Genomic DNA, 13753 nt, shown 5'->3' on the forward strand with positions numbered 1-13753 from the left:
ACCCTTCCTTTAGCCTTGCCTGTGTTGCTTGTCTGCCAACAACAAATTCTCTTAGCTTTTAAGTTATCTGAAAATGTTCTGATTTCATTTATTTTTAAAGGATATTTTTACTAGATATACAATTTGGGACTGACAAGTGTGGGTTTTTCCTTTCGTACTTTAAAAGATGTCATTCATTGTCTTCAGACCTCTATTGTTTCTGATGAGAAATCATCATTCTCATTATGTAATACATCTTCTCATCAGCCACCTTTCAGGTTTTTCCCTTTATCTTTGACTTTCAGCAGTTTTACTGTGACAGGCCTAGGGTGGGTTTTTGGGGGGGGGGGGGTGATTTTTTTTTTTTTTTTTTTTTTTTTTACATTTACCTGCTTGGAATTCAGCTGAGATTCTCTGAATGTTGGTTGATGATTTTTACCAAAACTGGGACATTTTTACCCATAATTGCTTTAAATTTTTTTTTCTGCCCCAAACTCATTTTCCTCTCCTTCTGGAATAAGTTGGCATTATCCTACAGGTTACTAAAGAAAGCTCTGTTTATATTTTAAAATCTTTTTTCCCTATATTCTTCATATTGGATATTTTTTATTGATCTGTCTTCGCATTTATTATCTTTTCTTCTATAGTCTCCATTGGAAAGCCCATCCAGCGAATATTTTATTTCAGATACTTGACCTTAGTGAAGTTTTTTTTATAGTTTCCATGTTTCAGAAGACATTCTTCATCTATTCATTCCCTACATACATCTTTTCCTTTATTTCTTTGAGCACATCTGTAATGACCTTTTAGAATCCCCCTCTGATAATTCTAACATGGGTTTTCTCTGGGTTTGGTTCTGTTGTTTGAAGGGTTTTCTGTTTTGTTTTTGACATCTTTGTAGGTTACATTTTCCTATTTCCTTTTATGTGCAGCAGCTTTAAATCCTTTGCTAACTATTATGGATGATACATTGTAGGAACTCTGAATTCTGCTGTCTCCTCTTAGGATTCTGAGTTTAGCTGTGGCAGACAACTAAATTACTGACAGATGCTTCTGATCCCATCAAGATTGGTTTTGGTCTTCTAGGATGGGTCTGTTTCAGGTTTGTTTTACTCCTAGTGTATTCCTCTACTCTTTTGCATAGTTCATTATGGAGACTAAATCCTGAAATGCTCAGTAAAGTTTGCACTCCGACTGGCCTGGCAGTCGAGCATCACCCAGCACGTGCTCAGCTCTATCCTAAACAGCTGCTCCACCAGACCCATACATCCATTATGGCCATGGACAGCCCAGCCCTCAACTAAGGACTTGTGAGCAATCTCCTGCATAGTTCCCTCCCTCCAGTACCCTGCCCCACAAATTCTAAGCACTCTGGCATCCCCAAATTCTAGTGCCTCCCCCTCAGTTCAGTAAGTCCATTGCTCTACTTCATGGGCTAAGCTTTGTGTGTCATGATTCCAAAAATGCCCTGCAGAAAGCCAGGGAATACAGGGCTAATGATTCCTGTCTCTCAAGGATTACATTCTTGTGTTACCTGTTGTCCAGGACCTAAAAACAGTTCCTTCATACATTTAGTCTGGTTGGATAGTTGTGTTTTATGGAAGGGCAAAGTCCAGTATCAGTGTATTCTATCATGGCTGAAAACAAGTCTGGGCCTAGGTTTTAGTGAAGAAAACCCTGGCAGGCATTGATGCCATCCAGCCAGCCCATGAATTGATAGCAGTCTTTTCAGGGTAAATTTCTACAGAAAATCAGGGTTGGAATTGATGCCAACCAAACCTAACTGCCCATTTCCAGCTGGAGCCCACCTTTTCTGTTGTCAGGCCCTCATGATACCCAATGGTGCCGGAAATCTTGATCATATCTGTGCCATTTAAAGAGGAGAAAAATGTGTATTCGTAATGATTGTGAGTCATCTAGGAAAGATGAAGTCACACTCCTTGCACTCTGTTAATTACAGCATAGATTTACATAATAGGCTTTAGACAGATTTTGACCAGAAATAATTAACATAGTTTCAGTGCATAAAAGGGAATTTATTTGTTTTAGAAAGTGACCCAACTTAGAATAGTCCCCTTTTTTAGGGCTGATGATTAAAGCACTCATATCATATTTCAAAATATATAACTTATTTTAATAAATATCCGCACAATTTAATCATCACAGCCAACCTAAGAAGGTAGAGATGACCATTTTATTGTTCCTACTGTACAGGTGGGAAAGATAACATTCCAAATAATTAAGTAGTTTTCAAAATTACATAATAAATAAAGGTCATAGAAGTTCAACAGGGGCAATCTAGTTGTGTGTTTCTTTCTGCTGTGTTAGCCTGCCTCTCTTGGCATTTGTGGTATTCTTCATATTTTTTTTAAAGATTTTTTATTTATTTATTCATGAGAGACACAGCAAGAGAGAGAGGCAGAGACACAGGCTGAGGGAGAAGCAGGCTCCACACAGGGAGCCCGATGTGGGACTCAATCCTGGATCCCAGGATCACACCCTGGGCCAAAGGCAGATGCTCAACTGCTGAGCCACCCAGGCGTCCCTATTTTTTTTTTTTTTTTTTTAATTTATGATAGTTAGAGAGAGAGAGAGGCAGAGACACAGGCAGAGGGAGAAGCAGGCTCCATGCACCGGGAGCCCAACGTGGGATTCCATCCCGGGTCTCCAGGATCACGCCTTGGGCCAAAGACGGGCGCCAAACCGCTGCGCCACCCAGGGATCCCCCAGGCATCCCTATTAATGATATTTTCCTCCAGTTTGTTCCCCAAGCCAGAATTCTCCATCTCACCTTTGGCTTCAGCTTTCCGAAAATGATCTAACTGCTGTGCAAAGAGTGGATGAGGTGAGAGAGTGATATTTGAAGCAGAGAGAACATATAGGAGGCGGTTAGATGTGCCAAGCAAGATGGGGAGAATGGATGGGTTGGATTTATATGAAATATTTTAGAGATAGTCAACAAAGCTTGATTTTAGGTTGGATAAGAAGGATTTAGGAAAGAGAGGTCAGAGATGGCTCTATTTTGTTTTGAGCAAATGTGTGGATAGTCTTCTTGTCACCAATCTTTTCTAATTCTAGTACATTCTCTACTTGGCCACCAGAGTTATCTTTCTTATAAATGTGACTTTATAGGGCAGCCCTGGTGGCTCAGCAGTTTAGCGCCACCTTTGGCCCAGGTTGTGGTCCTGGGGACCCGGGATTGAGTCCCATGTCGGGCTCCCTACTGGAGCCTGTGTCTCTGCCTCTCTCTCTTTCTGTCTCTCTCTGTGTCTCATTAATAAATAAAATCTTTTTTAAAAATGTGACTTTATAAATGTTGCATTCTCTCACTCTTCTACTTCAAAACCTCTGCATTCGATTCCTTATGTGTAGGGTCAGCATACAGGCTACCTGGGTTTCACCTACCTCCAGTCACTTCATTACTAATCCCAGTTCATTGCCTCTATCAAATGTTATTTAATAGTGCCTACCTCGTGGGGCAAGTCAAGGTAAGTGAAGTAATGCATACAAAGCTTGTGACACAGTGCCTAAAGCAGGCAAACTCAATAAATATTAACTCCCTGTTATTAATATTAAGACTAAACTTTTTTAGTTGGGCATCCAAGAATCTTTACATGAAACTGTGTCTTATTCAATGCTTGTATCTCTCTGGCACCTGCTACAGCACCTGCAGCATAGTAAGGATTCACTATTCGTGTGAATGGATATGTATGTGTATGCAGGTTTAGATTACCCCTTTGTAGTGACAAGCAAGTTAACACATGGAGCCTTCCCAGTCCAAGAACGACTCTAGGCCTTTATAAACTAGGCAATAGAAGTATCACTGGCTTGCTAATTTAAAGGGTTTTTCTTAAGGTTTATTCAGTATCAATTCATTTTTTATAACAGTTCATTCTGTAATCAAAGTCTGCAAATTGATTGTCTTGTGAACGATTTCTAAGAAATTGGTCTTATATGTAATGTAAGCATATGTTCATATTTAACAAGGATCCCAGTGAGCCAATCAGTTGACATCAGAAAATTCTAACAATGTGATATTATCTAAAAAGGCACAGTATAAAGGTGTACATGCTTAGTAGGATTGTACATTCATTATATAAGAAGTTGGGGTAGCATAGGGGTTGATGGTACAAACTCTGAAAGCAGACTGCTCATGCTAGTTGAATGACTTTAGGCAAGTTGCTTATTCCCTCTGTCTCAATCTCCATTTCTATGTGGTTGCATTAAGAATAAGTGAATTAGGGGATCCCTGGGTGGCTCAGCACTTTAGCCCAGGGCGTGATTCTGGAGTCCCAGGATTGAGTCCTGCATCGGGCTCCCTGCAGGGAGCCTGCTTTTCCCTCTGCCTGTGTCTCTGCCTCTCCCTGTCTCTGTGTCTCTCATGAATAAATAAATAAAATCTTAAGAAAAAAAAAGAAGTGAATTAAATACATAAAATGCCCAGAATACTGCCTGACACAGAATAAAGACTCATAAAATATGAAGTGGTATTTAATATGATCCATTTCTTTGAAAAAGAAGTTCTTCATGCACATGTGCACATTTGCACACCTAATAGGAAAAAAAGACCAGCAGGAAATGTCAGCAGTGGTTTTCTCTGGGATGGGGTTATTGATTAAATATTTTTTAAGTAATTTGCTATATTTCTATCTTATAATCAAGAACAACCATAAAAATTAAGTTTCTTAAAAATCTTTGGGCCCACATTATTTGCAGTTTCCAGGCTGACATCAGATCTACGTATTCCCACCAGCGTCCCTTTCTCTCTTCTCACCTGACTAAAGTGCACTTGTTTACCTGAGCCTTACACCTGCAGATTTCTGACAGAGGCAGAAAGGCATAAAATTAGAATCGAAGAGGAAAATGAGAATGGAGACGTTTTTCACAACTCCTTTGTTCTCTTGAGTCTCTTCCTGCGCATCTGTTTATTGTGATTTCTTTAAGATCTAAAGCATCCAGGCCTCTCTGCATGTGTTGATCACGGGGAAAGGTTACTTATATTTATCTATTTTAGGAGTCCTATAACTTCCAATTCTGGTCCCGGCCAAGCTTTTTATCTTCTGACAAACACTTCCCTCAGTGCATTGTTAAAACCTGGTCCTTCCCTCTCTGAAACAGCATTTTTCTCCCCCAGGGAGTTTGCCTGGCGTGATCCCGAGCTGCCTGAAGTCATCCACATGCTGCAGCACCAGTTCCCATCAGTCCAGGCGAACGCAGCCGCCTACCTGCAGCACCTGTGCTTTGGCGACAACAAAGTGAAAATGGAGGTATAGCCCCCAGCACCTGGCAGGCCCCGGGAGGCAGCACCTTTCTGTTGAGCAGTCATGTGCTTGCATGCTTAAGTAATTACCAAATGCCATTCGGAGGCCCTTTCAAAGGGATATTTAGATATCAGATACCCCTCTACTTCCTAACCATGCCTTGGAGTATTTCTCAGGAGAAACCAGGATAAGTATCCTTCTTGGAGCGCTGTTAGCATTTTCAGATCATGTGTCCACTGTTAGCTGATTTACAAAACATGAAGCAAAACTCAATTTAACCTGCATTTTTTAAAGCATTTGCCAAAATTGTATTCGATAAAAATTATGTATGAAATTAGTGAGCTCATATGCTTGAGGAGGTTCTGGTCAAGACTGAGTCAAGTTACAGACCCAAGTTACTAATACTGAGCCTATATGAATAGTTCAGATGTTAAAGGTTTTTGGCAATCATAGAAATACAGTGAGTCATTGGTTATTGACTAGTGTCCTAGGACTTACAGGTTCTTTGTTTTAACATCTTAGCATTTTCCCCCTGCAATGGCATATGGAACTTGGTTGTTTTTCATCAACTTTTACTGTACAAAACAACATACCAGTTACTGAGCTAAAGGTGGGTGAAGGAAATAAAGCCCAGAAATATTCATGTAATGTACTGATTAACTGACAAATGGAAGATTAGGGAGAGTAGCCTAGAGAAACAATTCTGTAATCCTGGTGACTTCAGCCAGAAATCCTTTCCTCTGTGTTACCTCTGATCCTTTATACAGCTTTGTTGTGTTTGTGTATTTGCCCATTGCCCTCAGAAGTGGAAGTATAACCCTTCCATGTGTTTAGGAGGTTGGAGAAGGACTCTGCTGGCTTCCTGTGGCCATTAATACACTTACTTCTCCCTTCCTTTTCTATGCCATGAACCCAGGAAAAGAGCTTCAGCTTGGAGAATGCCCTTAATGTTTATAAAAGATATGTTATTTAGAATAAAAAGCAACCTTTTGAAATGATCTGGAGTTGTCCATTTCCCATGATCTTTCCATAACAGACTTCTGTTTGATCACTGATTAATCATATATCACTCAGGCCTGGTACCTTATATTTTTCATTCTAGGTATGTAGGTTAGGGGGAATCAAGCATCTGGTTGACCTTTTGGACCACAGAGTTTTGGAAGTTCAGAAGAATGCTTGCGGTGCCCTCCGAAACCTTGTTTTTGGCAAATCTACAGATGAAAATAAAATAGCAATGAAGAATGTCGGTGGAATACCTGCCTTGTTGCGACTGTTGAGAAAATCTATTGATGGAGAAGTAAGGGAGCTTGTTACAGGTGGGTAAACAACGTGATCTTGTCCTGGAGGAAATGTTGAAACCCATCTAGATGAGGTCTTTTTGCGGGGGCAGTGTGAAGAAGTTTGAGGTTCTGGGTAAGAGACGTAATGCGGTGGTCACTACAACAAAGGCTGAATCTAATTTAATCTAATGATTCAGAAAGCACTTGCAGTGCTACAGGGTCATCTTGACTCGTATCAGTTATTAATGCATAAATGTCGGCTAACAGATATCTTGTGCATACAGGACTGAATTTTTTTTAAATTATGTATTCCATAGTAAATATCCTTTGTTTTCAGTAAACTAGCTCTCCTTTATTATGAAAGAAAAATACACTTAATGGATCGACTACCTTCCACTTGAGTTCAGCCAGGTTTTAAATGCCCGTCAGAACCTCAGATGCCTTCCTAGGTACCGGAGATGTGCAGGTGAATACAACTCCGTGCCTGCCCTCATGTAGCAGTTCAGCTCAGGAGGAACACAGGTGGTTCTCTGCCAGTGAAATGTGACAAGTACCAGGACTCAGTGGAGGCTGCATTGGGAGCACAGAGGACAGGTGGGGAAGTTTCCTGGTCAATGAGAAACCAAAATTGCCCTAAAGGAAGGGGAAGCATTGGCTGGGGAGATAATTCCAGTCACAGGCAGAGGCTCAGAGCCAGCATGGAATATGGGGTCAGAGCTTCTAGCAGGAGAGGCATGCTGAAGGAAGACAAAGCCAAAGAGAAATGCAGGCCTGATTTGGGGAACTTTTATGAGGAACTTGTGTCCCATACACAGTGAAGGTGGTTATAGGGCATGGCGTGACCGGTTTGGGCCTTTAAGTGCATTCTTCCAGCAGAAAGCAGGGTGTGGGATTGATCTGAAGTAGATGAACCAGTGTCTGGGAGGCTGTAATCTAGAGGTAATAGCTTGAGCTGCATCAGTGATAGAGGGTTGGGTGGTTGAAAAGAGAGAACAATGAGAGAAACATTTCTGGTGAGGGCACAGTGAGTGGTCCGGGCGGGGGGAGTGAGAGAACAAGAGGAAGTGAGTGATGTTTTGTCTTGAGAGACTGGACCTTGCAGCACTGTCCACTGGGTTCAAGGATGCTTGAGGTCCAGACGAGAGACTAATTCTGCAGCACAGCAAATTATTGACAGCATTATTTATGATAGAGAATTAGGGGGAAATAGTGAGTATTCCCTGGTAGGAAAATGGTTAAATAAACGGCAGTACATTCACACAGCAAAACCACATACAAGGGTTAAAACCCAAGCGCATTAAAGCTACCTATGGCAACATAGATAAATATCTAGAAACAGTGGGAGAATGATAAGCAAAGCATGATACTATTGGTATGAAGTTCCATAATATGCAAGCTGAGGCCATCCATTAGTTTTCGATATACGCACATGCCGTAAAGTTAAATTTTTTCATTGGAATAACAGAAGCTAGATCAAGGTTGCGTCTAGGGGACACTGGTAGAGAAAATGGGATTGAGGGGTATCCTCCAGCCCTGTTTCTTTAAAAAGAAACCTGAAACAAGACAAATGTTAATATTTAACAAAACTAGATAGTAGTTACTAGATAGTAGTTACCTGGGTGTTTTATATTTGCTATGCTATTAAAGTAGAATTAAAGTAGAATATACTTCATGTATAACCCTAAACTCTTGGGATCCCTGGGTGGCGCAGCGGTTTGGCGCCTGCCTTTGGCCCAGGGCGCGATCCTGGAGACCCGGGATCGAATCCCACGTCAGGCTCCCGGTGCATGGAGCCTGCTTCTCCCTCTGCCTGTGTCTCTGCCTCTCTCTCTCTCTCTGTGACTATCATAAATAAATAAAAATTTAAAAAAAAAAAAAAACTAAACTCTGGAGTGGGCTGCCTGCCTGCCTTAGTGTAGTTTGAATATTAATGTTTTAACAGATCTAAATTACATATTGATTTATTAGTATATTCTCTTTCTCAAATGCTTTGAGGGTATCAAACCGTCCCACACCAAAAAATAAATTACTTGCACTTACAAAGGTCTGGCGTATGTAACGAATGTTCTAATGAGAGTTAGAACAAGCTAGATAGAATTAAGAAGGAAGAATATAGACAAACCCATTCTAGAAGTCAACACACTCGCTGTGATTACGCCCCCACATTAGCATTAAGCTCTGTGGTAAGGGAGGCTTAGAGGAACCCGTGTGTATGCGGCATATGAGTGCTCTCTCTCCTTGCCTGGTGTTTCCTTCCTGTCACTCTGAACTTCTGCGTAATTGTCCAAATACCTTCTCCCAGTAATACCTGTGCAGCCAACGAGGGTGCAGGCTGATGTGTATGGGCTTCCTGCAAGATCCATGGACATCCTGATGTTAGAAGCACAGCTTCTACTCAGATTAGATTCTCTTGATTAACTAGTCACAATAAATGTGCAGTTTTTTTCTCTTCTGTCATAATTTCTCACAGAAGGAATGTCTTTACTGGATTTTTGTTTCTGAGGTTTCATCCTTGGGTAAAATGGTTGCAGTGCTTTTCCTGAGCTAAGCTCAAGGAATTTGTAAGATTTAGTGATAAACAAGAAGCAAGTACATGAAAGTTTGGTGATTTCTTTTTCATTTGAGAATAAATCTGGTTTATTTGAAGTATAGCCAGGCTTCACTACTAAGAGCTTTTATGTACTAATTTACCTGGCGTACACTCTAGATGTAAGTGCTAATTTAGATGCTTCCCTCCATATTTCACTATTCGTGTGTGGGTCCAGTATTAGTTGCTGAGAACACAAGATGTTTTAAGATATGGGCCCTAGCCTTGAAAGGAGGATACGAGTGTTATTAATTCAAAAAGGCCCTGTTCCTCCAAAAGATTTTATTGCTTCTAATGTAAAAGCTAGCAAGAACCTGATTTTTTTTTTTTTCTGAAACAACTGCCAATATCTTTTAGGCTTTAAGTATTTTTGTCCATACTTGTAGGAGAGGGAAAATTAAGAATTGCTATATAACTCTGTACTTTTTCTCCTAATAATTCATACTGATATAAGAGCTGATTGCTTACAAAACATTCTCTTCAAAAGTAGTCTTTGTTTTGGAATGGGAGTGGTCAGTTTGTGAACACTTCACTCAGTTGACATATATAAAGGAGTTGGAGCAGAGGACTTCAAAACTGAATTTCTAGCTCCAAAATGCTGAATGCCTGCGTCTGATTTGTATATAAACATTATCTAGCTAATATGAAATTACAAAGTTGTAATATAAATCTAGCATAGTTCTGTGTATGTGTTACATGTATGCATATATTTATAGACCAAGATTTATGAAGATAAGAAAAATTATATGTTCTTTTTTCAGTTCCAGAATTTAGTGGTACCACCTTTAAAAGCTGTTCAGTAATTTGTTGTTGTTGTTGTTCAGTAATTTTTAAAGAGCATTGCAATATTAAGACATCCTTGAGCTCCTTCGTTAACTCTTCCTTGAGTCAAATACTCATAAGCCATCTTTGAACCATAGAATCAGTTCAGAGGAGTTGAAGGGGAACTCAAAATAAATTTTGTCCCATCATCAGCTATCCAATGCATGTATCCCTTATACAGCTTCCACATAAAATAGCCGCTGTGATGTGCTTGGGCCCCAGGGACAGGGAACTCACTGCTTTGTGGGATTAATACTGAGCCTTGGAGCTGTCCAGAGAACAATAACAAAACATTAACTATGGCTCGAGAAGGTAAGAAAGATAGGCCCTCAGGAGCTTATTTGGGCTAGGAAGAGCCCTCTAGGAGTCCATTTGACCCCAAATCCTGCATCCCAACCTCTCCTAACAAGAAACGTGTGTCCCAGTCCAAACCATTCTCATTAAAGCATGTCTGTTCCAGATGTGGGCAGCTGGGAGCTATGTGACCACATCACCCAGCATGCCCTATGAGCTGCCTGTCTCCTGTAAAATCCTCTTTGAAAACAGAAAATTATCCCTTCAAACCTCAATGTTCGGCCAACGGCTCTACAAATCACTCTGGCCCTGGCCAGCCTCGCACAACTCTGGCCCTTTGCAGCCATGGTGTAGGAGCTCCTCGGTGGGGACTGCAGTCGGCCTAGGATCATGAGATGTTAAAGCACAAATAAACCGCTGTGTTTGAAGTATTATATTACCTGAAAAAAAATATTATCCCCTTTTAAAAGTAAAAATATTTTTTATCTTAATAGTAAGTAATGCAACCTAGTTATTAATTCAAAGACTTATTTTTTCTTCTACTCCCCTTTGTTTCAATTTGGCATTTTTATGTACATACATGAAGAAATTTTAGCTATTCTTTTAAAAAGATGCCTCACCTTTGCTTTAAATATAATAATTGCCCAGCACCTGCATTTTGGGGCCACATCTTTATTTGCAGGGAAGAAAAGGAAAAATGCTTTTTGCCAGGTGTATTATCTCAAGACCGTATGGCTGTCATCGTTAATTAAAATGGTCCTCTAATAATGTAACAGGTTCTGTGTGTTCTCTTCGTTGTGTTGAACATTTTCCAGGTTGAAACCTAATGAGCTTTTCTTTCAGTATTTGCTGATCTATATGAGTGGTTAGGGTGGGTTGTTTTTGTGTTCGTTTTTTTTTTTTTTATCACAAAGATACTTTTTGCCTTTATTGTGTTTAAACTTGAAAGCTGTATAAAGTATGGTTGTTCCCAGTTGAGTTATAAAATGAATGTCTTCTAGGCCACACATTATGGGTGGAAAGTGGGAACATCTTGTCACTAGAAAAGATATGTTGAACTCATTTGCTCAAGATAATTAAATAGTGTTTCTAAGCCAGGAAATATGAGTTTCGAGTTACTGAGCATTCTGAAAGCATCATTTTTTAAAAGCTATAGAAATTGATATTTCACAGAATCCGGAGGCCTGCCTTTTAATGAATCAGAACGGCCCAAAACTACCAAATTTCTATTATCCCTATTAATGCTGATGTTAAATATCAAAAAGTAGCCTTTGTTCTTGAATAATAATAGACGTTGTTTAAATGACTGCTATATTCACATTCTTTCCAATTTAGCAAGTGATTATTCATCCATATGGCTAAGTAAAATATTCCCACACTGTTTATTTAAAAATTTTTGGATGCTAGCAGTGGATTTCAGACACTATGCAGAACATGAAATTAGGTTTATTCCCTTACTGATCATTAGTGCCATGTTTCTAATTAGGTAATAAATTAAGAAGAAAATGATAGGCCTGCGCTAAGGAAGGGTAGATGGGCCAGGCTAAAGTTTAGCAAACAAACAGTAGGGTGTTCTATAAAGAGCTTAGTGGACATGCACTCAGCCATTTGGACTGTTAAGTGCCATTACAGGATGAAATAATTTACTAAACATGTCCCCATGGTCTAATTATTATGCCTTCAAAAAAGTCATTTGTTCTTTGGTCCAGAGAGGAGTTGGCCTATTTCTGTCCTGCTTTTTGTGGACCACTAGAGGCATCAGGAGTTGCATGGGTAATTTTCAGAAATCTAGCAACATCTCTTCCCAGTTCTCAGCCAACATCCGTGGGATCCTTACCACGTGCCCCAATTTATAAAACAGGAACAACAGAATCATGTACTTTCTTATTTACTGAACATTTCACACCATAAAAATTGGTAATAAATAGATAAAATGACAAAGAAGTTTAATTGGTAACAAAAAAAAATGGTGTATTATAAATGGGACAACTCCGAATTCAGAGTCACAGAACTTTGAGCTAGAAAGGGCTGTCAAAATATCTTCATAAAGCGTCAGGTTGCTTAGAAAACGTGAAATGTGATTTTAGTCTTGTGAATATTTCAAGGTTTATAGTCCAAGTATGAAAAGATTAAACCTTGTAAGTAGAATATGACCTTCTATATTATATGTAGGCTTCAACATGCCATGCAAAATGAGACAGTCAAGTGGGGAGTCTCCGAGGTCCCTAGAGAACTCAGGTGGTCAGCTGTGGGTCAGAGTAGAATTCTTTGGCACAAGAGAGACCCCATAGTGACACACTCCCTCAGGTGATTAGACAGCCAGTATATGTGAGAAATATGAAGGCCTATAACAAAAATATATAAAGAAGATGCCCAAGAGACATGAGCCCAGGTCCCTTGAGTGCTTTGCAGTTTCTGAGTCTATAGGACTTCTCATGTCTTAGTACCGTAGGTACTTTTGTCTCTAAGCTTCTGCTGGTGCCAGACAGCTGGTTGAAGATTCAATGCACATGAAGCAGCACATCCCTGGAACCCATGAAAGTCAACTGTGGAACACAGAACTTCAGTGACTTTTTCTCAGGCAGATCTCTAAGACAGTGTAAATGACCTAATTCTGAGCCAGACGCTGAAGTAACCAGAAGAATAACCAGGGTGGCTGGGTCACTGCCCTCCTGCCACCGTGGCATCACTGTTTCTCTCAGGAGAATTTCCCTTTGTGTGACCCGTTCACTTTTACAAATTCCCCTGACAGAGCCATCTTTTGCATCCCCTACGGGCAGTTCTCAATCAGCATTTCTGAATTGTAAGCTGATTTGTTTTCAGCAGAAATGCCTTTCCAGGCTATGGAGGGCTCCGTGACTACATTACATAATTAATCCTCTCAACCTACCCATGAAATTGCAAAATTAACTGAAATAAGACTATGCTGAAATGTAAATGTGAGTCTGTAAACGGATCTCTAGAAATTGATAGATCTTTTCAAAGATGCTGTGATCCACCTTTGTACCTGAAAAATCAGAGACATGGGCTAACCCTGTGTTCTTTAAAGACTCTAAAGATCTATCACTCGTGTCCTTTGGCAGGGAAAGATTTAAACAGCAGGAACAATCTCCTTTAACTTGAATTTGTAGGCTGGAGCCCCACTGTGTGCAGCCTCTGCGGCTAGCCCAGGCCATCAGCTCCACACTGCCACCTCCAGGGAAGTTTCCTTCTCCCACATCACCTAAGTGTCTTCTCACTACTGCTACTGAAACCAGAGGTGGTGACCACTTTGCTCACGGCTGGACCCAAGTGAACTTTCCCATGCCTGACTTGGAGTATACATCAGCTGTGTGCAGGAAACCACAAGGAGCAAGCAGGCGAGCAAGGCCAGGCCCACCCAGCTGGCTGGGCCAGGCCTCCCAGGGGACCCAGCCCTCGGGGCAGCTGGACTGCCCATCACCTAAGCAGCCAGCTATGCTTAGGGCAGGGAGGGCAGGAAAAAGGAAGACAGGAGAATCCATGATGGCATGTTCTGGGAGTCCCCACAC

General features: G+C 40.6%; 1 protein-coding gene across 32 annotated transcripts in view; it reads left to right on the forward strand.

Annotated features, from left to right (window-relative positions):
* The window catches only part of PKP4 (plakophilin 4), a 235546-nt gene that overhangs the window by 189835 nt on the left and 31958 nt on the right, over positions 1-13753 (forward strand). For 22 of the 32 annotated variants that reach the window (XM_072751596.1, XM_072751606.1, XM_072751600.1 and 19 more), the window contains 2 exons: positions 5114-5246; positions 6343-6556. In XM_072751596.1, the coding sequence (XP_072607697.1) occupies positions 5114-5246; positions 6343-6556 (347 nt within the window). The remainder of the gene's footprint in view (positions 1-5113; positions 5247-6342; positions 6557-13753) is intronic. The other 10 variants (XM_072751594.1, XM_072751595.1, XM_072751581.1 and 7 more) reach the window with 1 other exon arrangement.

The sequence above is a fragment of the Vulpes vulpes genome, chromosome 3 (genome assembly GCF_048418805.1).
Source record: "Vulpes vulpes isolate BD-2025 chromosome 3, VulVul3, whole genome shotgun sequence".
Lineage (NCBI taxonomy): Eukaryota > Metazoa > Chordata > Mammalia > Carnivora > Canidae > Vulpes > Vulpes vulpes.